Genomic DNA, 27,285 nt, shown 5'->3' with positions numbered 1-27,285 from the left:
TATGTCTATTCGAGTGACGACTCTTATTTCTCTAGGATATATTCCTAGGAGTGGGATTGCTGGATCGAATGGTATGTCTATTTCTAGCTTTCTGAGGAAACGCCATATCATTTTCCAAAATGGTTGTATCATTTTGCATTCCCACCAGCAGTGCATAAGAGTTAATTTAAATTGTTTTGATGTTAACCTAATCGTATCCAAAAATAAAGTGAGGTAAAAAGGCTTTTGTATAACTGATGTATAGGAATACTCCAGATTAGGTACCTGGCTGGAACAGGATAGCTAATCCTGGTTTGAACAGAACTCCATATTGTTAACTAGATTCCATTTTGAATCAGACTTTAGCTTGACCAAAGTCTCTGCGTTCTTGAGAATGTAGCCTGTGATTTCCCTAAACTTAGCTAATAAGGGTGGAGGTGAGAATGTGGATGTTGCAGGTAGAGTTTGCTGATGTTAAGAGAGGTTATGGTATTGGTAGTCTCTTGCTACCTCTCCCCATTTTATTGCTAATCATGCGCTACCCTTCCCCTTTTTGCCATATAAAAGGCTCACCTCTCTCTGGGAATGTTGGAGCACTTGGTAGTTTCCTCTCCGCCTTCTGTTTCCCCAGTTTACGAATTGGATTATCCTCAATAAACTTCTTTGCTTTTATTTTTAACAGATTCAGAGATTTTACTGTTTGCCACTAGAAACCCTAAAGAAATTTGCAAATAAGCTACAAATATGATTTTTATGTCATACGCAGAATTACAAAACCAATAACATTAGAAGTAGTAATCTGAATTTATTGTGACAGTGTTGTTTTGTTGAAACTAAATTGCCTGGATTAGATTTAATAACAGAATTTTATATATGTATATATGTGTGTGTGTGTATGTATGTATATTTACTTTTATGTTTTATTTGTTGATTTAATTTTTTTTTTTAATTGGGGAATGGTGAGGCCATCAGAAATTAGCAAGAGCAGGGCTTCAAACTGAGAATGGGAGGTGATGTTGCCAAAGCTTGAAAGGAGCCAGTCACAGCTGGAGATGTCACAGCAAGCAAGTTGAGGGATGAATACCAGTACCCTGGCTCCTGCGTTCTCTCGCCTTGCCTCACATTGGGCTGACTTAATTCTTTTGATTTTGACTGTGGTGAAATATTCAAATCAATGTCATTATTTTTCCTGTTTTCAACAATGAACTAAGTTGTTTTTAACTACTGATCCTTTTTTGATAGCCCAATCAATTTAATGGAGTCCCTTTTTATTCAGAAAAGTGAAAAAACTAATACTGATTAATGACTGCTGATGCTTCGGGGTAGGCTCTTCTGAGCCTGGCATGCCTAGCACCATGGGACTCAGTTCTCCCTCTTTTGTCTGAAGAATGTGGGCTCTGAAGTCAGATTGCCTGAGTTCCAGTCCTGGCTCCACCAGGTATTATTGGGTAGGTTAGCTTCACAAACCCTCAGCTTCCTCATCTATAAAATGGGGACAGTAATGGTATCTATCTCTGAGGGTTGTTGTGAGAATCATGGGGATAATCCACATAAAGCTCTTAGCATAGTGCCTGGCACAGAGAAGATGTTCAAAAAATGTTAACTATCGACAGTTGTTTTTATTACATTGTTATTATGTATAGTCTTTGTTCACGTAGCCAGATGGCATTTGGCTTTTACTCAATGTCATCAAAAAGGTAAAGGCACATTCCCACACAGAAGTAGTATGGTAGGACTAGTTATAAGCTCATCGCACAGATCTTTCAGGTATGCTTATAGTATTATTATTTTTTGGTAGGATTAGCATCCAAAAGAAATCAGAAAATTAAAAAAACTTTTTTGTGGAATTTACTGTGAGGATTATCTCAGCCCATGGTAAAATACACTTCTCTCCTGAAAGTTTCTCAATTAATAAATGGCTCTAATGTTAGAAATTTCAAGAACTAGGCAGGTTTGTGGAGAAAAATTTGCAGGGCAGGTGAGTCATCAACTTGCAGGTTGTACCAGCCAGCAGCTGCCTTGTCCTCATAAATAGAGTTTGTCCCTTTAGAAACTGTGTCCATGTGTCTGTGTGCATGTGTATACATGTGCTCATACTTTTAGACATTGTCGTATCTAGGGTCTGTATGGCAGTGTACCCAACTAGTAGTTTTGTGAGAAGGTACAATGATCTGCGGCAAATAGCGGGTCTTTCCCAGTTTAAATGCAGTCAAGGGCCTGGTGAACGGTTTTGTAGTAGTATCTTCTTATTTATAAAAATTCATCAGCACAAACATAGAAAATTAGTTCTTTTTGACATACTTGAATCTGATTTCTTGTCCAAGTTGCCATTTGTTTCTTGTTTTAATTTCTTTTCTTGTTTGCAGCTGAATTTGTGATCAGTCTTGCTGAGAAAAATACCACCTTTGATACTTTTAAGACTTCTCTGGTTAAAAATGGTGCAGAGTTCACGGTATGTGTAACTGGAGACTCCTGTTTTGTTTGTTGCCACTATTGAATTTAAAAATAGAGTTTTGATGTAGGGAGGGAAAAAAAATTTGTACATGCAATCAAATAAGCTGTTAACTATGTAATGTTTTTGTGCCACTAAGTCCCAGTGGCTCAGTGGCTAAGGGCTCGGCTACTAACCGAAAGGTCAGTGGTTCAAACTCACCAGCTGCTCTGTGGGAGAAAGATATGGCAGTGCGCTTCCATGAAGATTACAGCCTTGGAAACCCTATGGGGCAGTTTCTTCTCTGTCCTGTAGGGTAGCAAGGAGTCAGAATTGACTTGACAGCAATGGGTTTGGTTTTTTAAGCAGTAGAGATGGAACCAGATTTCCCGTGACGCCTTTCTAGGAAAATGGGGCAGGATTTTCATCATTAAGTCTTTGTGGGTGTTTACATTCTTGTGCTGTGAATGCAGGAAGTCAGAAACAAGAGTCTGGTTTTGGAGGTCATTCTAAGCCATGGAAAATAAAATGGTGGGAGGGAGTTAAATAACTTTTTCACCAAAGAGCCCTAAATATTAGCTTTCTCTGAAGGTTCTGTACTATGTCCGTGCCACATCAAGTTGACACTCTATGCTTCATTTGTTCCAATTAGCTAAATTCAGGTGCATAACTACCCTTCTCCAAAGAATGTTCTTTGCCTTTTGTAAGTGTATTTAAGGATTAATCAAGTGACTGACAATTTTTGTTCTATGTTTCTTTTCAAAGGATTCTCTTATTAGTAACTTGCTGCGTCTCATACAAACCATGCGGCCTCCAGCAAAGCCTTCTACTAGCAAAGGTGAGTAGAGCTTCCTGCTGAGCATGGTTCAGGTTGTAAGCATCCAGTAAGTTGCATTTGTTTTCCTTCTAGCAGTTGCTGAGCAAGTAAATGTTGTAGTGGAAATTTTCAAATTAATTGAGACAAAGTTAAAATTGTAAGTCATAACCAAATGAGCTCTGCTGTGCCCCCTCCTTGCCACATGCCCTGATACTCGGCCTGCTGAGGTGTTTGTGGTCAGTGTTTTTAGTAAGTTATGTTTATAGTAATGTATACGATTAATATATAGCAAGATGCCGCGTTCTTTTTTTGTTTGATGTGAATCTAATGTTGATGTTGTTTTATTAACTATTAAGAACATTAAATACTTTTTTTTTTTTTTTTTAACCCCCTCATGCTCTTTAATGAAACAAGATCCAGTTGTTAAACCCAAAACTGAAAAAGAAAAGCTGAAGGAACTCTTCCCAGTTTTTTGCCAACCAGACAACCCTTCCGTTCGGGTATTGATAACCATTTTGAGAATGTCTACTATAACTGCATGCTTTCCTCCCCTTTTGTGTGTCTCATTTTTTGTTTTATTGATTTTAAGTTTGTCTTTGTGTTATATATTGTTCAAAATGAAAGCATTTGATTTACAAATCACTCCTTGAGCATCTGTTATGAATAGAATACTGTTAAAGGATTTGGGGAATGATATTCAAGGGAAGTAAGATTGGGAATTATGGGAAGCAGCAATCAGGGATATGAAATAGATACGAAATAACTTAAGGTTCTGGAACAGGTGCCTGATGTGTGAAATTAGATTTTTTGCTTTATTACATGTTAGGAAGTCTAATTTTTGAAGTGTTTTGATTTTTTATTTTGTTTTAGCCAATGTTTGTTAATTACGTACTGTATGTCAGCACTGTTCTAAGTACCAGAGATACAGCAGTGCACAAAACAGACAAGAGGTCCTGCCTTCTTGGAGATTACGTTCTAGTGTTGGGGGTGGGGGGAGGAAATAAACATGTAGATAGTCTAGTGGGGAGGAGACAGGCAGTAAACAAATTAGTAGGTATATGTTGCTGGTATCATTAAGGACTACGGAAAAAAATAAAGCAGAGTAAAGGGGGAAGGGAGGGCAGAGGGAGGGTTGCTCTTTAAAAAGTTTTTAGTGTCTGTGTTCCTTTCATAATCATCACTTGCATGCCTTCACAGGAGGGTTGGTTAATATTGAATTGCCTCCCATAGGGTTATATTAAGGATAAAGATTTGCCAAGCGTAGAAGTGACTTCCAAGAGCCTTTGCTCATTCTTTCTGCCCTGTTTTGAATCATGTTGGAAATTGCCACCCCTCTTCTGCTTCCTTTGTATCAGTGGTCTGTGATATAGGGGTTGTTAGATTGGTAGACACACCTGAAGTACAGATTCCTGAGTGGTATTTTCCCCCTCTTCTCCTAACTCTGCGGGCCCTGCCCCTGTAGACCATGTTGGACGAAGATGATGTGAAAGTCGCTGTGGATGTCCTGAAAGAACTGGAAGCCTTAATGCCCAGCGCAGCAGGCCAGGACAAGCAGAGAGATGCTGAGCACCGGTTTGTCCTTGGGATTCTTTGAAAGTTTACAATATTGACGGTGATAGTTGAATTTTGTGGACTAGCCATGCAGAATTTTGGGCAAGTTTACAGAATCTGGACTGACCATGCATTTTATTCTTGGATCAGATTTTATTCTCTGCCAAGAGGGTTTATGCAGCAAATGATAAGATGGTCAGGAGATAGAAACCTGGGTTGAAAGGGACTGAATATGAATATGTTTGCAGCCTGATCCTTTTATTGACCTGCAGGGATGTCATAGTTACTGAAATTCAAGTTAATTCAACGCTTAGTGAGCACCTAGCATGTGCATGACACTGTGCTGAGTGCTTGGGGGTGCAAAGATGAAGTTGGGCTGGTTTCTTTTTCAAACTAGGACTTATTATTTTGTTAGGGACAGGACAAAGAAGAAGAAGAGGAGCCGAGATCGAGACAGAGACAGAGAACGAGACCGAGACAGAGACCATAAGCGGCGACACCGGTCCCGTTCTCGATCACATTCCAGGACCCGGGAGAGGAATAAAGGGAAGTCTAGATACCGGTCCAGGAGCAGAAGTCAGAGTCCCCCCAAAGACCGCAAGGACCGGGACAAGTATGGGGAGAGGAATCTGGACAGATGGCGGGATAAGCATGTGGACCGCCCTCCCCCTGAGGAGCCCGCCATCGGAGACATTTACAATGGCAAAGTTACCAGCATTATGCAGTTTGGGTGCTTTGTGCAGCTGGAGGGACTAAGGTAATGGCTTACTCTTCATTCACACTAGTGATGGGCACGATTTCTTTTATCATTGGAGATATTCACATTCTAAAAGGTTATTAAAATTAATGATAATTTAATCAAATGAGTCCTACAAGGTTCTTTTGAATTTGATTTTTTATTTGAAATGTGAATAAATTCACATTTTTTCCTCTGTCTTCAGGACATCTGCTCTTTGCCAGTTGAGATATGATAATTTGTCTCCCCAATTTCTTTCCTTCGGAAGGGTGGTAATGCAGTTTTATTGCTTGACCAGCTTTTTGGTATGTTCCTTTTCAGTTTAAGATCATTTCCTCTTGTTCACTTCCAACAAGACTGGAAATCAGTTGGGAAAAGGCGTTTTTAGGCATCCTCCAGATCTGCCATCTGTCTCTCTTCCTCAGGAAGCGGTGGGAAGGGCTGGTGCACATTTCTGAGCTCCGACGGGAAGGCCGCGTGGCCAATGTGGCTGATGTGGTGAGCAAAGGCCAAAGGGTCAAGGTTAAAGTGCTGTCCTTCACCGGGACCAAGACCAGCCTGAGCATGAAGGTAGGTGAGATGTCCAGCCTGTTTGTACATCCGAAGGCCAAGGAAACATAAGAGGACAGCAAGTGAGCTAGCTCCATTATCTTTGTGCCTTAGGATGTAGATCAAGAGACTGGAGAAGATCTGAACCCAAACCGACGAAGAAATCTTGTTGGGGAGACCAATGAGGAGACCTCAATGCGGAATCCTGACAGACCCACTCACCTCTCCCTTGTCAGTGCCCCTGAAGTAGAGGATGATTCACTGGAGCGCAAACGCCTCACCCGCATCTCTGATCCAGAGAAGTGGGAGATCAAACAGGTTGGGCCCGTTAACTTTTATACCCGTGTAGTCATTCAGCCTGTAGCATAGTGGCTAAGAGTATGGGCCCTGGAGCATGACGGCCTGTGGTGACTTCTGACTGCTCACCACCTGTGCAGTCTTGAGCCAAGTTACTCTACCTCTTTGTGCGTAGTGTTCTCATCTGTAAAATGGGGATGTTGGTGGTGGTGTAGGGATTAAACGAGTTAATAGAAGTAAAGTGCCTAGGTCAGTGCCTGGCATATGGTGAATGCTATGTAAGTGCTCATTCTTGTTTTCATCATTCTTCAGTAAATATCTGAGAACCACAGAGTGGCAGGGACCATACTAGATGCCAGGGCTACAAAGACAAATGTACCATGGTGCCTACCCTTGAGGAACCCAAAGTCCAGTGGAGGAGACAGATCTAAACAAATAATTGTGAAAGATTACGTAAGGAATGTGCAGAGTGCTGTGGAAGCAAGGGAAGGTGCAGATAACTCTTCCTGGGGATGAGACTGAACTTTTGAACTCATGCTTCTCGGCACCATGGTGTAGTGCCCTCCAGGAATGGGATATATGTCATTTGAGGCTGTGCCTCCTGGGTCAGAGGAGAAAAACGCTTGGTTTCCTACATGAAACCTCTGTACTCACTCTCCTACAAAGAGCATTAATCCTAGGAGGTTTCAAATGCTGCCTTCTGTTTTTTTGTCCAGATGATTGCTGCCAACGTCCTTTCCAAAGAAGAGTTTCCAGACTTTGATGAAGAGACCGGCATTCTCCCTAAGGTGGATGATGAAGAAGGTAACTAGCCACTAATTCAAGAGGGGGATAATGGATCTGGAGGATAATTGGCAACTTGAGCCATTGGACTGGGTGGTTGAATTCTGGTTTAACCCAGTGGTTAGTAATCGTTTGTTCTCACTAGTCATCTCTCAAAAGAGCAAGGGTCCCTCCATAATTTTTCCCACAGATGTTTATGTATTTATATGAATCATGTTGTACTTATTGTTTATAAGGAGTGTTAGGACAAAAAATTATAGTTGTATTTTTGGGAGTAAATTTTTTTTAGAAAAGTTTGTTGTTGAGAACGTGCACAGGAAAACACACGAGTTCAACTGTTTCTACATGTACAATTCAGTGACATTCGTTAAATTCTTCAAGTTGTGCATCCATTCTCACCCTCCTTTTCTGAGTTATTCCTCCCCCATTAACATAAATGCACTGCCCTCTAAGTTTCTTATCTAATCTTTCCAATTGCTGTTGTCATTTTGATCCCATATAGATAATTCTTAAAAGAGCATAATGCTGAAGGCATGGCAGACATTTTTTACTAGTTAAGTTAGACCATTGTTTGGTTTTAAGAAGATTTCAGGGGATATTTTTGGGTTAAGGTTTAAAGATGATCTCAGGGCAGTAATTTCAGGGGTTTATCCAGCCTCCATGGCTCCAGAAAATCTGGAGTCCTTGAGAATTTGAAATTCTATTCTGCATATTCTCTTTTGATCAGGATTTTTCTATAGGCTCTTTGATCAAAATGCTGAGTAATGGTAGCCAGGCACCATCCAGTGCTTTTGGTCTCATGGCATAGGAGGCAGTTGTTCATGGAGGCAATTAGCCACACATTCCATATCCTCCTCCTATTCCTGACTCTCCTTTTTTTCTGTTGTACCAGAATAGAGACCAGTTGTGCCTTGGATGGCTGCTTGCAAGTTTTTAAGACCTCAGGCACTATGCGGCGAACTAGGAGGTAGAACAGAAGCACTAAACGTGTAATTAGGCCAATTATTAACTAGAATGTTTGGGAGTAATTTTGATTCCATATTCTTAGTAATTCTGAAAACCCTGGATCCACCTAGATTACCTGAGTTGCCCTGGAAACAACTTTTAACTTAGCTCATTAATGGTCTTTTTAAATTGTGAAGTCATATAGTAGAGCACGCATAATTGGTATAACAATAATAAATGAACACCTACATACCAACTGCCAGCTTATGAAGTAGAACTGTGTGGCCTCCTGATAAGCTCTTCCTCTCTCTTCCTGTGGATAACTTCAGTGTTGATCATTTCCTTACTTTTCTTTGGAGTTTTGCATTGTTCAGTTGATCTGTTTTTGAATTTCATGAAAGTGAAATCGTGTATTCTTTTTGCTTTTTTTGACTCACCAACATGCTTTTGATATTTATCCATGTTAATTTTTATGGTTGTATTTCATTCGTTTCACTCCTGTAGAATGTTTCAGTATATAAATATACCATAATTTATCCATTTTACTTTTGATGGACATATGGATTGTTTCTGGTTTTTGTTTTTCATTTTAATTCATGAATAATGCTGTTGTGAAATTCTCGTATCTTAGTGCGCATACTCTCTTTCTCCTAAATACATGGGAGAATGACTAGGTAGTAGGAAATGTGTGTTCAGCTTTCCCAGGCAGTTCCAAAGTGTTTTCCAAAGTTCTTGTATTAATTTATGCACCTACCAGAAGTGTAAGAGAGTTCCTGTTGCTCTGCATCTTTGCTCACACTTGATATTGTCCAACTTAATTTTTTTTTGGGCCAGTCTGTGGTGAGTTAAGGATTATTCCATAATGAAGTTGCATGGCAAATGCTTTGGTACCATTTAGAATGTCAGAACAGCATTTTCCACAGGTTTACATTCTTTTGAAAGTAGCTCTGATCAGTTCTTGGGCTGGAACACAAATGCCCTAGAAACGGGCGAGGACAGTTATCTGTGTTAAGAGTTTTGCTTGCATTGCTGTCCTTCTGACCTTGGGTGGTCATGCTGGTGCCCATAGACATTAATTGTTTAGGTGAAAATAATCGGTCATTTTTTTCTTTTGTTTTTGCTAATTCTTTTTTTGGGGGGACTTTTAGATGAAGACCTTGAGATCGAACTGGTTGAGGAAGAGCCTCCATTCCTGAGAGGACACACCAAGCAAAGCATGGACATGAGCCCCATTAAAATCGTTAAGGTGAGAAATGCTGGGACTAAAACTGGAAATGTCAAGCAGACTTGCATGCTAAGATCCCATTCTGATGTTGCTTTTTCCTCTGTTGGACCTAGAACCCAGATGGCTCCCTCTCCCAGGCAGCCATGATGCAGAGTGCCTTGGCTAAAGAAAGGCGGGAACTCAAGCAGGCGCAACGGGAAGCTGAGATGGATTCTATTCCCATGGGACTCAACAAACACTGGGTTGATCCTCTGCCTGATGGTAGGACCTGGGAGGGGGATGTGGACTTTAAAAAATACCTGAGCCTTCACGTTCACAGGGAAGGGGGCTCTGTCAGCTCACACTGAGAGTTTAGCCTTGGCTTTGGTATTTTCATTTTCTTCTTCAGTTAAAGCATTTTTTTGTTTTTTTTTAAAACATGGTTAAAACCAAAAATGTTTTGGAACCCTAGTCAGATCATCATTAGACTGGCCAAATTTTTCTCCTGAATAATTTAAAAATTTTTATTCTAAAGATAATACAGCTTTGGAACTTCCTCTTTCATATAATTCTTTGACTGGTCAGTAAATATTAACTATCTACTGGATTCAGTCATTCGTTTTACAAATATTTATTAATTTGTGGTAGGCAACTGGGGATACAGCTGTAAATTAAATAGACATGACTGCTGCTTTTTGAGGCCGACAGTTTATTGGGGGAGATGACTGTTAATCAAATAATAGTCAAATTATGATCAGTGCTGTATGAAGGAATATAGGTAGTGTTGTTGCGGATAGTGGGTTACTTGAAATATTTATGTTGAAACTTGAAGAATAAATAGGACTTCGTCTGTCAAAGGAGGAGAGGGATGGGACGGGTTAGGGAGAATGTTCCAGGCCAGGGCATAGCCTGTGCTGGGCCACGAGGTGGGAAAGAGCCTAATGCATTCAAGGAACTGAAGGAAGGCCTGTGTGGCTGGAGTACAGAGAGCAAAGGGCAGAATGGTGGGGGATGAGGCTACAGTGGCAGGCCAGGGCTTTGCAGATGGCATTAGGAGTTTGGGGCTCAATTCTAAGTGCATTGGAAAATGTTGAAAAGTTCTAAGCAGAGGAGTGACATAATCAGTTTCATTTCCAAAGGATTATTCAGGATATCCATCAGAACGGCTCACTTGTTTGGTTAGTAGATTTAAGTATTTTTTCATAGCTGTTTTTTGCCATCAAACTTGTAAAATTTTTGTATACCTTAGAGAGCTGCTAAAATTCTGCTCGTTCTTTTGCTCCTCACTCACAGCCACGAATCCCAGGGTTAACCTTGAAAACATTATGCTAGATGAAGAAGGCAGACACAAAAGATCATGTATTGGTTGATTCCATTTATATGGAATGTCTGGAGTAGGCAAATCCATAGAGACAGAAAGTAGGTTAGTGGTTGCCAGGGGCTGGACAGAGAGGGAAATGGGTATGAGGTATGCTAATGGGTATGGGGTTTCTTTGTGGGGCGATAAAAGTATACTAAAATTAGATAACGATGGTTGTACAACTTTGTAAATATACTGAAGCCCACTGAACTGTACACTTTGAAATGGTTGAAACAGTGAATTTTATGTTATGGGGATTTTATCTCAGTTTAAAAAAAAAAAAATGCCAGGGTTTACACAATGTCAAATGATCAGGCCTTCACTTCCCTCAACTGACCTTCATTTTTTTTAAATCAGGAAACATCATACATATGGAGCACCACTTGTTATGGTCTCTCTCCCTCTTCCTCCCCTTACTCCCACTTCCATATTCTTTTCTTCATATTAATTTGTTCCTCTGAGTACCCTCCTATGGTCAAGGCTCAGAGTGAACTGAAATAACACGTGTGGTGCCCACCTGCCATTTTGTTTTTTCTCCTTGTGGTTTCTGAGGTAGTTTGAGGAAAATGCTAAGTTGCCTGTTTTCCTTTCCAGCGGAAGGCAGGCAGATTGCTGCCAACATGAGGGGTATTGGGATGATGCCCAATGACATTCCCGAGTGGAAGAAACATGCCTTTGGGGGCAACAAAGCATCTTATGGGAAAAAGACCCAGATGTCAATCATTGAGCAGAGGGAGAGCCTGCCCATCTACAAACTTAAGGAGCAGCTGGTCCAGGTGAGAAGCCCTTTTATAAGTGTGTTGATTGGTGGGAGGGGGCTTTAAAAGAGACGGTGAAATTTTTTAATTGCAGTTAGCTGGATAGGTGTGTGCACATTTGAAGTGGCTTTCCAAAAGGGATAGGAAAAAAACAGTTTCTAGATTAAAAAAAAATAAAAGGAGTGTATTAGTCTACAATTTTTTTTTTTTCCCATGAGGAAGTAAGTCTGTGAACCAGTGGACCCTGGAGCAGGTCCAGGTAGATAGAATATTGTGTTAGATGGACCAACAGCTCTGGTCACTGAGAATGGGGACACTCAGCCAACGAATCCATATAGGCAAGGACTTTGCTTCAAATATTTTTTTTCATATGGAGAGATCTGATTTTAAGATCACTAAACCTTCCCAAGGCAACCAAGTTTACTAGTTTCCAGTGACTCTTTTAAATGATATCTTACACAAATACAAGCGAGTGTGAATATGTATGTGTACACACACCCGTGGGCATGTCTATTTTTTGGTTTGTGTATACTCTGTATGGTTACAAATTGTAGCATATTGTATACATTGCTGTGCATCTTTTTCCACTTAATGATATCACAGAGATTGCTCCACATCCTGATTTTTGTTAATGCCTTTTTAGTGCTTCTGTGTGGGTGTGCTCTGGTTTTTTTCACTAGTTCCATATTAATAGACATATTGGTTGATTTCAGTCTTTTGCTGTTATAAGTACCACTGACATAAAACTGGAAATAAAAAATAAGCGGATCTTTTGGGGAGAGGTACTGGAGATTTGGGAGTGGTGGTGGGAAGGAACACTTTTTATTTTACTATTGAATTTTTTAATCATGTAATAACTTAAAAAAATATATTGTCAGGTATATCTGGGTGGTGCCTTGTGCTATTAGCATCATCTATGTTTTTATGAATTTAAGAAAACCAATAAATGTTCTTTAAAAAATAAATTTGAGTCAGTTAAAAAAGAAGAATACCCATAAAGTTTTTAGTTTAAGTTATACGTGCAATTAAAGAAAATTGAGCAGGAAAATTATTTAAAGTCCCATTGCTCTTAGAAAATCACTGTTAACACTATTAACATTTTTTTCCCCAAGGTTCTTTTCTGTGCATCCTTAAAAATAACTTAAACCCTAGTTGTTGAAAGGAAACTCCAGAGTAACGTGTCACAGATTTTAACGACCATATTTATATTCCGTGGTTTTCAGGCTGTCCATGATAATCAGATCCTGATTGTTATTGGAGAGACAGGATCTGGCAAGACAACACAGATCACCCAGTACCTGGCGGAGGCGGGCTACACGTCCAGGGGCAAGATAGGATGTACCCAGCCCAGAAGAGTGGCAGCCATGTCGGTGGCCAAAAGAGTGTCGGAGGAGTTTGGTTGTTGCTTAGGCCAAGAGGTAAGTAGGTAGTGAAGCTGCTATAGAAATGCCAGGAGAAAATTGTCGAAGTCCACATCTCTTTATTTATACAATGGGACTAACGCTGCCTTTTTATCAGGTTTCTCCTGAGGGAGAAAGGGTTCTTGATGAGTAGCAAAATGGTGATGTCATTGTCGTCATTGGTCTGTTCAAGGGCAAGTTCATGCCAGACTTTACTATGAGGAAATCGCTGCACATCTTGGTCAAATTCTTATCTATTAGGATTATGGGTGGTAGTCTGACTGGGCAAAAATCTTGTCTGGAGAGCCCTGATGATTGCAGAAAGGAGAGGTTGGTGTCTGAGATTTTCTCCTGCTTTGCTGTAGGTGGGCTACACTATCCGATTTGAGGACTGCACCAGCCCTGAAACAGTAATCAAGTACATGACGGATGGGATGTTGCTCAGAGAGTGCCTGATCGACCCTGACCTCACTCAGTATGCGATCATCATGTTGGATGAGGCGCACGAGAGGACCATTCACACTGACGTGCTCTTTGGATTGTTGAAAAAGGTAACTAGATGCTCTTTAGCAACCCTGTCCCTGTTGAAGATGGAATTCCGGGAGTTGGGTTTGAGAACTTGTGCCTCTTTTGGTAGACGTTTTTAGTAAACCATTCATGTTTCCATACAGACGGTTCAGAAACGGCAGGACATGAAGCTGATTGTCACCTCAGCCACCTTGGATGCAGTGAAGTTTTCTCAGTACTTTTATGAAGCTCCCATTTTCACCATCCCAGGTCGAACTTATCCAGTAGAAATACTGTACACAAAGGAACCTGAGACAGATTATCTGGATGCCAGCTTGATCACTGTCATGCAGATCCACTTAACAGAGCCACCAGGTGAGAGGAAAGAGCATTCGTTTCTCTAGGGCCGAAAGTGCTAGTGTGACTATCTTTATTACCGCTCTTTTTTAAAAATGCCTTTTAGGTGATGTTCTTTCTTAGCTTGCGTGTTTGAAATGGTGGTAATAAAAATCTTGATAATATTTTCACAACAATAAAAAATAAAAGAATGCTGCAGGGTTTAAACACGTTTGTTTAAACATGGACAGTTAAAAACCCCTTGGTTTAATAATGGTAGGAATGTATGTATTTTCTAGTATTTGGAGTTCTGTTAATGTCACTGTAGCCTTTGTGTAAAGCACACGCGTGCACATCACGCACATACAATTAGAAGATAAATTAATGCCTCTCTTCTGTCTGTAGGTGATATCCTGGTCTTCCTGACAGGTCAGGAGGAGATTGACACAGCTTGTGAGATCCTGTATGAGCGAATGAAATCCCTGGGACCCGATGTTCCAGAGTTAATTATCCTCCCGGTGTACTCCGCCCTTCCGAGTGAGATGCAGACCCGAATCTTTGACCCTGCTCCACCTGGCAGCAGAAAGGTAACTCTGGGCAGAAGTGAAGCTCCCTCATGCTCTGAAAGCAGGTGGGGTATGCCGCTGGCCATGTGGGGATTGCTTAAGGGATATGCAAGTCTTGTTTGTTATGTTTTGGAGATTATTCTAAGTGTTTTGAGGAATAGGGATCTTAGGTGTGGACCCTGCTCTCCCTCTCTTTTCCTTCATTCAACCAATATTTTTTGAGCGTCTGCCGTGTTTTGGGCTAGGCACCAGGGCTGCAGTATGAGGACAGGCCTCAGTCTGCTATGGGGCACACACAGTAGACAGACCTTTAACGGTATTGTGAAAGGGCTCCTGGTCCCGTAGATACCCAGCGGGGGAGCACCACACCCAGTCTTCTTAGAGGAAATAAGAATCTAAGTTAGTCCTGAAGAACTTCTGAGAATTCATCTAGGCAAGGAGGGCAGGAGGATGTGCATTCAGAGGAGACCGAGCAGTCTGTGATGGCCTGAGGCAAGAGAGCACGCAAGGCCAGTTTAGGGAGCCATGTAGTTCCAGTGGCTAGAATGGAGTGTATGAGTAGGTATATAAAACAACAGGATAGGAGACGGATGGATTTTTTTATTGGGGTATAGTTCACATATAATACGTATTCACCCTTTTAAGATAAAATTCACTCTTTTAAGTGTACAATTTAGTGGTTTTTAGTATATTCTCAAAATCATGCAACCATCACCACAGTCAATTTTAGAATATTTTCATCACCTCTAAAAGAAACCCTGTACCTGTTTAGCAGTTACACCCATTCCCCCTCTGCTCAGTCCCTGGAAACCACAAATTTATTTTCTTTCTATGGATTTGCCTATTCTGGACGTTTTGTATAAGTAGAATCATGTATTATATGGTCCTTGATGACTGGATTCTTTCACCGATTATATTTTCAAGTTTCATTCATGTTGTAACATGAATGTAGTATCAGTTCTTCATTTCTTTTTATTGCCAAATAATTTCCTTTGTATGGATATTCCACATTTTGTTTATCTGTTCATCAGTTAATAGATGTTTGGGTTGTTTCCACTTTCTGGCTATTGTGAATAATGCCGCTGTGAACATTCTTGTACAAGTTTTTGTGTGGACATGTTTTCATTTCTCTTGGGTCTATACCTAGGAGTGGAAAACAGATGACTGAATAACATTAAAGAGTTAGAATGAACAGGACATGGTGGGTGCCTGGAGGTGGAGGGGAAGAAGGAAGGGAAAAGTCAAGAATGACTCCCAGATTTCTGGTTTGGACAGCTGGGTGGAAGACGGTGCTGAGGAGGAAAACATGAGAAGCAGAGCAGACTTGGGGGAAAAGATGGTGAATTCCTCCTCTGTTCTATTCCTGATGGTTTCCAAGCAAGGTTTCTGTAGCTTTGTAGCAGGTCTCAGCCTTTCAGAGCTGGTAAGATTCTGGCATGACATGAGATGTTCTGATACCTCCTAGCAATGATTTTTCCAAGCAATTGTGTTTTATTAGCTGAACCTCTGGGTGGAAGAACAGTGGCAGTGCCAAGCTGAGACTAATAATCTTCTAGATCACATATACTGCCGCACACATGCCAACCGTGAAATTCCTTTGCTGCCTTGTGGTTCATTTTATGATCAGGAAAGAAAAAAAAAAGCTCTCTCTTGTTCCGCATACATGATCAACCTATTTTGTAGTCCAGATGTCCCAGTGTGGAAAGGAAATCTCATTTTGCGTTGGCACATGTGATGCCAGGAAACCTTTGCTTTCCCAGGGTGCTGGAAAATTAAAATTGTAGTAATCAACATTGGCTCTAGAAAATGAGATACATAGTCATTTGCACCAAATGAAATTGACTTTGATTGGCCTTAGCTTTTTTCTATTCTACGTCTCCTCTCAGGTACCGTCCCCTCCCCAGCCTAACCCTTAGGATGAAGGGATGTCCCCTTCTGCCCGTTTGAGGCAGAGATGGCATTTAAGTGTCATCTTAGATGTCTAGAGAGGGAGATAGCTGCATACTCGTTTGGGAAGGTGTCTGAGTTAAAAAGTCCTGTTTCACACCTGGGGGCTGAGCCGGGCAGCTCAGTCCAGCTGTGCCCCTTTTTGCTTGTAGGTCGTGATTGCTACCAACATTGCAGAGACATCGCTCACTATCGATGGCATCTACTATGTGGTGGACCCTGGATTCGTGAAGCAGAAAGTGTACAATTCCAAGACAGGGATTGACCAGCTTGTGGTGACACCTATTTCTCAGGTATGGATATGTCTATATCTGGCTAGAGCCCTTCTGAAATTTTTTTTGGGTTCTGTATTTTGAACTGTATGGTTTTGAAAGATGAATTTTTAAGATACTGGGCGATTTAGTGGAATAAGGGAAGGTTTTGTGTTGGTTCCTTTATTTTTTACAGTACTAATGTGATGTATTAATCGTAATATATATAGCATATTTGATCTCCTTTTCTTTTTTTAATAATATTTTATTTTTGGAGCCCTGGTGGTGCAGTGGTTAAGAACTCTGCTGCTAACCAAAAGATTGGCATTCCGAATCCACCAGCTGCTCCTTGGAAACCCTGTGGAGCGTTTTGAATGTGTCCTGTAGGGTTGCTATGAGTCAGAATTGACTGGACAGCAGTGGGTATTTTATTGTGTTTTTGGTGGAAGTTTATGTAGTAGATTAGGTTCCCGTTGAACAGTTACTACACTAATTGTTCAGAGGTTGCCTTTAGTAGTGTTTCAACATTTAGAAGCCCCAAAAAGCTTGAACTTAAAGTTTGAATCCCTGGCACCCTGGATTATCCAGTTTAGGTGGGCATATTTTTTAAAGTACTTAGCCACAGATATCTGAGATAATAATAATACATGAGGTGGTTATGTGTGTTTCTTAGGTAATTATGGCCTAGTTTCCTGCCTAAATTGTATTTAAAAAAGGAATTATCTCATCATCCTTTTCGAGGACAGTTTGGCAATAATATATCAAAAGTTTAAAAGTTCATACTCTTTAACCTAACAGTTCTATTTCTAGGAACATATCTGAGATTTAGAAACGATAGAACACAAATCCAAAGGTAGTGGAAAAAGGATGTTTGTGGCAGCGTTGTTTATATTAGGAAAAAAACTAACAAAAAGTCTGAATGAGCTCCAAAAGGGAAGTAGTTTAATAAAACATGGTATACCACACCGTGCCATGGAATGCTACGTGGCCATTAACATAGTGGTGTGTATCTATATTTAATGATAGAAGCGTATAACTGGGATACATTGTTTGAAAAAAATAAGCTATAAAATAGCACGAATGATGTAATCCAATTTTTGTTTAAAAATAGATTGTGCACTTCTGCTCAGAGTGTGTGAGCGGTGCATGCGCAAGACTGAAAGGATAGAGTCCAAATGGCAGCTAAGGTTATTTCTGGGTGGTGGTGCTGGTTATTATGGTGATGGGTGATGTGCAGTTTTTCTTTACACTTAATATGTATTGTCTTAACCTATTATAACAGCCATGGATTACTGTCATAATCTGAAAAAATAATAAGGTTATTTTCATTTAGAAATTCAAGTAATAATAATAACTAACACATGGTGCTTATTTGCTGAGTGCCAGACACTGTCTTAGGTGCTTTTACATACATTAACTCATTACATTCTGCCACTTATGTGGTAGGTGTCATTATTAGCCTCATTTCACAGATGAGGAGACTGAAGTACAGAGGGGTTAAGTGGCTTGCATAGAGTCACACAGCTGGTGTACTGTCTCCAGCGGGTGTGCTGTCTCCCACTTCTCAGGGCAGTGCATGACACTCACAGTGATCAAGAATCTAGGGACACATGCCTTCCCTGATTTGGAGAGAAAACTCCTGGTTAGAGCCTTTCTGAAACGTTTTGGGTTCTGTATTGCTGCCTGGGGTGTGTGGTTGATTGTCCTTTTATACTCCCTCCATTGGTTTGGAGCTTGTGTGGCAGTTTGTAAATCCTGACACTCTTTGTAAGACAGACTGTTGTATCAGAAAATGACCCTCCTAAGAGATTGTGTTTCACTGCTTCTAGCAACATATGGCTAAACTATGTTTTTTTTTCTTTCCCTTTTTGTTTTTCATTCTGCCCCCATCTACAGAAGTAATACTGCATTATTTTTACAAAATAGGGGAAAAAAATTAAATTGCTCACAATCCTAGTACCAGTTCTGTTATTCTAAAGTTTTTCTTTTCAATCTTTTTTCCATTTTTGTTTTTTTCATGGTTACAGTTCCTAGTATTCTACTAATTATGCAGTTTTGTATAGTTTTTGTTTACGTTTTTAATTTTCCTGATTATTAAAATATTACATGTTCAGAATGGAATATTTGGTAAAGTAGACATGAAATAAAACTCATCTGCAAGCCTGCCATCAGTCAACCTCTGTTAACATTTTAGGGTATTTTTTTCCAAGTCATTTCCTTCTGGTATTTCATGTATGCACTTAGAGATTTTTTATAAAACTAGTGTTATATTGTTTTATAACTTGCTTTTTCACTTAGTATGAGTGAGCATGTCCTCCTGATATCAACCAGCCTCAAGCTTGATTTTCACAATGGCGGCAGCGTCATCCTTTGTGTGGTTAATGTAATTTATTTAGTTCACTTACATTTTTGGTCACAACCATGGCGATAGTGTTTTGTCATCTTGTTTTACGCTTTCTCGTTTAGATTTTGCTACACGATTTTGAAGGTCTATTTCTGTGTGTCTTTACAATATTTTTTCCTTTCATCCTGGTTGTACTTGCCTCACTTGAACAAACTTTCCTAAAGTGCTGAGTGTTGGGGAGGAGATAAGACTATTGGTAGTCTTGGAAATGGTCCTAAAGGAAGTGAACTAAACCAAACCCATTTCCAATTTTACCAGTAGCTAAGTGCCCCCGTTAGCAGGTTTCCTGGGTAAAGCCCTTAAGCAGTGTTTAACAAATAGGTTACTTTTATATGCCCACCCCTTAGGCTCAGGCAAAGCAACGAGCTGGCAGAGCTGGGAGAACAGGCCCAGGGAAGTGCTACAGGCTGTACACGGAACGGGCCTACCGAGACGAAATGCTGACCACCAATGTGCCGGAGATCCAGAGAACCAACTTAGCAAGCACAGTGCTCTCTCTCAAGGTAGAAGTCACTGTCTCATTACACGGATTGGTGAAACAGTCCAATCCTTAGTAGATGAATCTCAGTTTTATGGACCTTGTTAAATACTTTAGTAACCTCATGAAACCAGTTCCTTTGAGTGAAATGCAAATGGCTGTGCTAACAGCCTCACCACTGGCAGGTCTGGGGCTAAGTTGGCCTGTCTGCTGTGAACACGCATTCTTTCTTATGATAATAACTAGCAGGATATTTGGTTGTAAAAGATTTTAGTTGGCAGTACACATTCTAAAAGGAAATTAGAAAAGTAACATCAGGCTCAACTGTGGACAAACACTTTCCTTAACCACTTTTACTTTCAGGTCAGTTTTGTTCATGTAGAACAGGAAAACAGTCTCCCTATCCAAAAACTTTGCAACAGTCCAGATTTAGCGTGGCCCTCTGAGGGCTTGGTTTTCATTCTGCATCATTGTTCTTCCTCTCTCAGTCCCCAGGGAGCACCTTCATTCTCTTTTGGCAGGGTAGCTGCGTGAGTAATTTCCCCGATGGTGGTATTTTCCCCATGACACTGATGTTGCCCTGGAGCCCTGGCACTTTACTGGTGCAGAATGCTCTGGTGTAACTTACTATTCATTCGCTGTAAGAGAGGCTAAAACAGAGCTTCAGGAAAAAACCTGCTGCAGCCCCTAGAGGGCAACCAGGGAGGCATCCCCTGGCTCACACTCCTGCTCTGAGCTGTGGCCTTGGGCCGGTTTATCTGTCCTCCCTGGCCTCAGCTCTGGGTTCTCATCGTGAAAAGGGAGCTGCTAATAGTGTCTGTTGTGAAGATAAATGAGATCGTGTAGATAAAGGCATTTAGCACAGTGCTTAATGATTGCTAACATAATTCCTTGTAGTTGTTACTCATACAGTAAGCATTTATTGAACACCTGCTGTGTTTATGGTCATGATCATTTTATGGGAAAGAAATAGAAAGCATTGGTCCTACCGCATCACGCTTTATACACACTTGATAGTTCCTCATTCCTTTTTTTATTCATCAAATTAGCTAGTACATGTTTTGAATGCCTGCTGCGTGCCAGGCACGTAGATTGCACTGTGTTGTCGTGGTTTCGTGACGTGGTTCTCACCCACTGTGAACTCTTTGAGCACATGGGCCGTATCTTAATCATCTTTGTATCCCTACCACCTACCATGGTGTAAGGCATCTCGTAGAGGCACAGTAGAAATGAGATATGCGAGAGGTAGGACGAGCCAGTGCGCTGTCATTTTGACAAGAGTGTTTTTTGAAGTCCTAAGAAAGTACCTGCTTTCCAATAGTCTGAGTTTTGTGTGGCCCTGGCCTGCTAATCTCCCAGTGACGTCCTAATTGCAGGAAAAAAAAGGAAAAAGTACCAAGTAGCCTTCCTCCATGTTAACAATGGCCGGCAGGCTGACCATCATATGCTTTCTTTCCTCTGTTCTAGGCCATGGGCATCAATGACCTGCTGTCCTTTGACTTCATGGATGCCCCACCAATGGAAACCTTGATCACAGCCATGGAGCAGTTGTACACACTGGGGGCTCTGGACGATGAGGGTCTGCTCACTCGCCTGGGCCGCAGGGTAGGGACGGACTTAACTTGTAGTGCTTTTGGGAAGATTCCTTGGCCAGCCTTCCATATTATTTGGTCTGTGCAAAATCAAGCTCTGAGGCTCTGGGTAATGTCTGAATAGATTTCTGGGTACCTGTTCTTAACCTGAATTTCCCATCATCGCTTTAGACTGCTAACCAAAAGGTCAGCAGTTCAAATCCACCAGCTGCTCCTTGAGAACCTTGTGGCGCAGTTCTACTCTGTCCTTTTGGGTCGCTATGAGTCAGAATAGACTCAACGGCAAAGGGTTTGGTTTTGGTTTTGATTTTGGTTTTGCAGAAAAAGGAATTCTATCCACAGTTTTGCCTCAGGATATTTTATTGAGTCTAGCCTTAATTTTTTTTTTTTTTAAGCAGTTTTTTAGCTTTATTGCAATAAAATTGATATACAGTAAATGTATCCATTTGGTGAACAATTCTTTGAGTTTTGGCAAATACAAACAACTGTGTAACCACCACCGCAATCAAGATAAAGAAATTTATATCACACCAAAGCATCTTTTGTGCCCCTTCCCAACCACTGATCTCCTTTCTGTCATTATATATTGAATGTGTAGTTCTTAGAGCTTTATGTACATGGAATCATATAATATGCACTGTTTTGTCTTAGCTTTAATTTTAAAAGTTTATCTGCAAAATTCCCACCTGCCTTAACAGTAGTTAAGATCTTGGTCACATGCATTCCATTGGAGTTTATTTGGGAAAGAAAAATAAAACCCAGAATTCTTCTTATAGAGACAGGCATCTCACATCATCATGAAAGGCATGCTTGGGGGAAATCTGTTACAGTCCCTTACCCACCCTGACCAGTGTCCCACATTGGCAAATCCAGATGTGCCTTCTACACAGAAGCAGTCGTAATTTCTTCTTCTCCCTCTAGATGGCAGAGTTCCCTCTGGAGCCAATGCTGTGCAAAATGCTGATCATGTCTGTGCATCTGGGATGCAGTGAGGAAATGCTGACCATCGTGTCCATGTTGTCTGTGCAGAATGTCTTCTACAGGCCGAAGGTAGGGAGCTGAGACCCATGTTCAGACCGGGTGCAGTGAAGTTGAGTGAAGTCAGCCTAATGCCATTGCAGTGCCTGACGTGGACACTTAGGACGGCCTCGCAGGCTTCTTGGAACTGCTGGATGTTCAGTTAATAACTCTTGGGTGGAAAATGATCCTCTGTTCTACTGTTTGGCAGGATAAACAAGCCCTCGCAGATCAGAAGAAGGCCAAATTCCACCAGACCGAAGGGGACCACCTCACCTTGCTGGCTGTGTACAACTCCTGGAAGAACAATAAGTTCTCCAACCCATGGTGCTATGAGAACTTTATCCAGGCTCGTTCCCTGCGCCGGGCCCAGGATATTCGCAAACAGATGTTAGGCATAATGGACAGGTGAGCGGGTGGCCCTCTGGTGACCCTTCCTGCGTGGGGCTGAACCTTGGGTGTCATGCGTTCATCTCTCTCTGCCCCACCCATATGGCTGCAGGCACCTGTGCTCCTGCTCCTCATGTAACCCCTTCCCTCCAGCTCCTCCAACTTTGTTATGCTCCCTCTTCCCCAGGCCAGCATGAGGCTGAGAATCACTTTAGAAAGTTTCTAAGAGGAAGATGATTTGTTACTTGTTGAGAAATGCTCTTTGTTTACAAGCTTCTGGAACATTATTATTCTGAAGTTCAGCTCTTCCCTAAGCCGAGTTTCTGGCTCTTACTGCCTCTGTCCTGCCCACAGTGTAGGGCTGCCCCTATAGTATACTTATGGCTGGAAAGGAGGTGCTGGTGACTACTCCGGGGACCTTAGTGTGGGGGTATTGAGCCCCCTTATTCCAGAAAATAGAAGCTCTGAAAGCAGACTAGTCTTACGACTTTGTCTTCTCTTGATTTGTTCTCCTGATAGACACAAGCTGGATGTAGTCTCCTGTGGCAAGTCCACAGTCCGAGTGCAAAAGGCCATCTGCAGTGGATTCTTCCGGAATGCTGCCAAGAAAGACCCACAGGAAGGTTATCGGACACTGATTGACCAGCAGGTGGTCTACATCCATCCTTCCAGTGCACTCTTCAACAGACAGCCGGAATGGTAGGTGGGCAGGCCCAAATCTAGGCCTGTTCTGGGCAGATGATGACCCAGGCTATGGGGCCTGCTTTCTCTAAGAAGTCCCTGTTTCCTCAGTTGTTCCCAGCTCATCTCCTGAGACCCTAGGGCCTTCTAGACAAGCACCTTATTTCTAAATCTGCTGGTGCTTTGTGTTTGTGTCTTCACCCACCCCCAGCACTTGTAACATTGCTTATATTTCTAGAGCATTGCTGAATTAGGCACAATATTAATCCCTGTTGAAAGAAATAAGGTCATAGGGGCTAGAGCTAGAAGGATCTTAGAGATCCTATAAAGTGGTTTCAAACTTTTTTTTTAAGTATTATTTTAAAAAATTGGAATGTTATATAGAAGACTAAAACCACCATGCTATCGTGGTAGGAAAAGGGTTAGAGATATAGAGCCTTACCTGCTTGGCCTTCTCCATCCCTTTGTGGCAGCCTCTTCAGCCCCTCTTCAGGGCCCTAGGCTCTGTGGAGATGATCTGAAAAACTACCCTCCCATTTTACAGAGGAGGAGACTGAGGTCCAGAGAAGGGACATGATTGACTCTGTGTCACTTAACTAGTTAGAGTCAGAACCAAGATTAGAACACATCCTGACAGCTTTCTTACAGCCAGAGGGATGTGGACTCCTCAGTACAAGGTCTGATTGTCATAAACAGAGCCTGCAGTCTCCTGAGGGGTCAGGCAGGATAGGTAAAAGGGTGAAATGCAAGCACAGCTGAGGCCCACGGGGGAACAGGCTGGCTGTGGGAGGGGAGTAGGGCCTGTTTCAGAGGCTTGAGCTCCAGCTTGTCTCTCCTCAGGGTGGTGTACCACGAGCTGGTGCTGACCACGAAGGAGTACATGCGTGAGGTCACCACCATCGATCCCCGGTGGCTTGTGGAGTTTGCCCCAGCCTTCTTCAAGGTCTCTGACCCAACCAAGCTAAGCAAGCAGAAGAAGCAGCAGCGTCTTGAGCCCTTGTACAACCGCTATGAGGAGCCCAATGCCTGGAGAATATCCCGGGCCTTCCGGCGGCGCTGAAAGGCAAGACTTGTCTGTTTGCTGTTCCTGCAGCAGTGGCCCAGGCTTGGACTTACTGATAAAAAGCTGATCCTGAGAATACAGCTGTCCTGTGACTGAATATCATAATGGACACTTTCTATACTTGACTCTCATTTCTTCCCCGGTGATGAAATAGAAACAGGGATATAAGCCTGCCCTTGGCCAGAGCCTCCAGTCCCCACCATGCCAAGTCACGGGGGCCAGTTGGGTGTTCACAGCCAACATGGGGATCATTGCCTCATCTCCAAGAAAGGAGCAACTTCTACAGCCCTCGGATGGGAAAGGGGAGTCAGCAAGCGTCTTACATGTGGACGACTCATTGAGGGCCTCAGTGAGGGCCTCCATGGCCCAGCTACTGCTTTCTGGAGGCGGGAGCCACGAAGCTCATCTAAAGTGTCGGCTCCCACTTCCTGCCCAGTTGCCAGCCCCCCTGTACTTTGGCTTAACCTTCTGGAACTATTTATTTATTTTCTTAAGGAAACAAAAATGGCTTTCTGTGGCTGTTTTTTTGAGTTGAAAGGTTGGGATATTGGCTTGAGCTCAGGGTGAGGGAGATTTACTGTCTGTGGCTCTGGTGCACGTGGTGGAGAGTCCCCTGAAAACAGAGCCCGTGGCCTCTTTGGGCTCAGACGTGACACACAGCCCAGACCTCCATTCTTATCTTTCAGCACTGGTGCTCGCCTGGCTGGGCCGGCGATTGCCCCGTGATTAACCACATCCACTCCACAGAACACTTCTGGGGCCTGAGTGCTTACAGATGTTGCATATAGGATGCAGAAGGCTTCCTCTCCTTCCTTCTCCCTCTTCCCCTCCCCCTCCCCCTACTAACAATGAGTTTCGTTCTGAAACATGCTAAGTGACAGCACAGCTTTTATTTTATTTTTTCCCCCTGAGGTCCTCAGTGGACTTTAACAGAGGGTTTTTATGGTCAAAGCCTCCCCTACCCCGCCCCAAACGTAAAACCAGCATAACACCTCTCCGAGCTGGTTTGCGCTGCCTGGCATCTGGGCTCCGGTCTTGTCCTTAGTATTTTTTTCCTTAACTCTCCCGGAGTGGCTGGGGAGTGGCCACCTCTTTGTGCCCTCTACCTCGAGGAGCATTAGATGGGCAGGCAGGCCCGGTTGTGGAGCGTCCAGAGAGCTGGTGCATGGGTGGGGCTTGTAGAGAAGCCCCTGGGGATCGACCACATCTTGTTAAGGTATTGCCCACACCGCCTCCCTCTTCCATATGGCTAAATTCTGAAATGACATAAAGACGCAAAAAGAGACTATACAGTGTTCTCGGAGATAAAGGAATGTAGGCTGTCACTGGACAGCAAATAAACCACCCTAAAAACACAATCCAAGAAGCCAACAGAGAGGAATGTAGGCCAGGGAGGCTGCTGACTGCAGATCCCTGCCCTTTGTTAAGCTGAGTGGGTGCCTGACTGAGTGTGCTCCTTGTAAGCCCCTGTCAACAATCCAGGTGTTACGGGTAGAGATTGCAGGGACTGGAAGATGAAACCGAAGGGAAAGCAGCAGGGGCTAGACACCAGCTCCTCAATCTTAATTTCAGCCCAGGTCTCCCCAGTTCAGCAACAAACTAGGTGGGGCAGCCTGAGTGACCAGCACTGACAGCGTGGGCTCCTCAGGGATCACTACCCCACGAAGGGGGTTTTGGGGTTTAGGATGAAGCTGAGAAGGGATGTTCACAGGCCAAGGGTAAGAGGCAGCAGGACTGGTCATCTTTCTGGGTTAGGTGAGTAGAAAAGACCCCAGCTCTGTGGGTGTTCCTTGAACATGTCTCTCCAAGAGCTGAGGTCACTTCTCTGCTGTTGACAACGTGGGGTCTGACCTTTAGACTGTCCATCAGAAACAGCCGTGTCAAAGCAGAGCGGAGTGTACCGGGGGAGGAGGGGACTCCGGGCCAGCCTCCTGTCGGGAGCTGGCATCTTGGCCATTAAACCCGACCCAGCAGGAGCCTGAGCTCAGGAGTTTCCTGCCCCTGCCCGAGTGCTGAGTCTGTGCCTGTTTGTATATGTGTGTGGGGGACGGTCCCCGTGGGGCCTAAGCTCTACTGCAGGGTCAGGCTCCTTGGTCCGCGATTTGACTTCAGCCAGCCTGGAGCATGATTTTGTTTTGGTGCCCCCTTGTGCAGCCCCAAGAGTTTCCTGGTGGGCTGCTGTAGCTGTCTCGTTTGGAGAGCGTGAGGATTTGAACAGAGCTGTGAGGGGCTTGTTCATGAACAAGGGCAGGGTTCTGTGCAGGTCTCAGAGCCTGTGGACACGTTCCCCTTGATGCTGCTTCTCATCGAAATCCCGATTCTTACGTGCATGTACTCATGACCTCGGTTTCCACCTCCCCCCACCACGATAGTCTGGTTTTAATGTGGAAATATATTTATTTTTAAAAACTTGTATTTTAAAATTGATCTTACGTTCCTTGTTCTAAATTGTAAGTTGATGTTTTGTGTTTTAGTAGCCCTTGAGAGACATCCCTTCCCATGAGAGCTGCCTCCCGAACAGTTTGGGCATTCCAAGGATCGGACCGCCTCAGCCTGCCTCAGTTCTGATTTAACTGGACAGCACCCGTTTTCACCTGAGCCCACCTCCCTCCCGGGAAGCTGCTGGGGGTAGAACTGCCCCTCCAGCCTCGGCTGTCCGTCTCCTACCTACTGTCAGACGCCCTGTCCAGGTGCACCACCTTCAGCCCTGCTGTTCCCCACTCCCAGGGCTTGCTCGCTCCCAAATTTGGGCAAGGAGAATCCATGCTGTTTCCCACTCTTCCTTCCCTGAAGATCTAGACCCTTCTTTCACTGGCCAGAAGCCGGGGCCTATGCTGATCTCTTCCCACACCCTCTTGGCAGGGTACCTTTCTCCTTTAGCCCATTCTCCTCAGATCCACTAAGGGCATTCCTCTCCACACTAACACTTGTCCCCAACTCCAGGGAAGACAGCAACCTGGAGTGGGAGTGGTGGCTGACACACACTGTTGGGGCACATGCGCGCACATGGTCAGCGGAGCAAGTGTGATCACAGAGTGTACATTTTTCGGGCAGGCCAAGACCCTGCGGAGGAAGCTCCACATGGACACCCTACCACGTGGGCCTTGCAGCTCGGGGGACCCCTCTCAGCCAGGACTGGGAGACTGCTGCAGGAACCACGCTGAAGGTGGCCCAGGGGCCCTGGGCCAGATTACAAAGTACGCTTTGTCATTGCTGGATCCTCACACAATAATCTGGAGTGGG

General features: G+C 43.0%; 1 protein-coding gene across 2 annotated transcripts in view; it reads left to right on the top strand.

Moving 5' to 3' along the window:
- DHX8 (DEAH-box helicase 8) overlaps positions 1-24,547 on the top strand; it is a 27,207-nt gene extending 2,660 nt beyond the window's left edge. Inside the window, exons 1-23 of one of the 2 annotated variants that reach the window (XM_023729414.1) lie at positions 50-1,417; positions 2,346-2,431; positions 3,176-3,248; positions 3,642-3,727; positions 4,690-4,799; positions 5,194-5,535; positions 5,940-6,084; positions 6,178-6,381; positions 7,077-7,164; positions 9,237-9,334; positions 9,427-9,574; positions 11,247-11,428; positions 12,634-12,828; positions 13,176-13,361; positions 13,482-13,692; positions 14,059-14,240; positions 16,319-16,459; positions 19,169-19,324; positions 20,767-20,904; positions 21,813-21,941; positions 22,120-22,316; positions 22,818-22,997; positions 23,820-24,547. In XM_023729414.1, coding sequence (XP_023585182.1) covers positions 3,215-3,248; positions 3,642-3,727; positions 4,690-4,799; positions 5,194-5,535; positions 5,940-6,084; positions 6,178-6,381; positions 7,077-7,164; positions 9,237-9,334; positions 9,427-9,574; positions 11,247-11,428; positions 12,634-12,828; positions 13,176-13,361; positions 13,482-13,692; positions 14,059-14,240; positions 16,319-16,459; positions 19,169-19,324; positions 20,767-20,904; positions 21,813-21,941; positions 22,120-22,316; positions 22,818-22,997; positions 23,820-24,039 — 3,372 coding nt within the window. In that variant the 5' untranslated portion in view covers positions 50-1,417; positions 2,346-2,431; positions 3,176-3,214 and the 3' untranslated portion in view covers positions 24,040-24,547. Of the gene's footprint in view, positions 1-49; positions 1,418-2,345; positions 2,432-3,175; positions 3,249-3,641; positions 3,728-4,689; positions 4,800-5,193; positions 5,536-5,939; positions 6,085-6,177; positions 6,382-7,076; positions 7,165-9,236; positions 9,335-9,426; positions 9,575-11,246; positions 11,429-12,633; positions 12,829-13,175; positions 13,362-13,481; positions 13,693-14,058; positions 14,241-16,318; positions 16,460-19,168; positions 19,325-20,766; positions 20,905-21,812; positions 21,942-22,119; positions 22,317-22,817; positions 22,998-23,819 lie in introns of those variants that run through there. The other variant, XM_004374328.3, reaches the window with a different exon arrangement.
- The last annotated feature ends 2,738 nt before the right edge of the window (positions 24,548-27,285 follow it).

The sequence above is a fragment of the Trichechus manatus genome, unplaced genomic scaffold, assembly GCF_000243295.1.
Source record: "Trichechus manatus latirostris isolate Lorelei unplaced genomic scaffold, TriManLat1.0 scaffold00028, whole genome shotgun sequence".
Taxonomy (NCBI): Eukaryota; Metazoa; Chordata; class Mammalia; order Sirenia; family Trichechidae; genus Trichechus; species Trichechus manatus.
The sequence above is the reverse complement of the archived record's forward strand: the minus strand, read 5'-3'. Positions and strand labels throughout refer to the sequence as shown.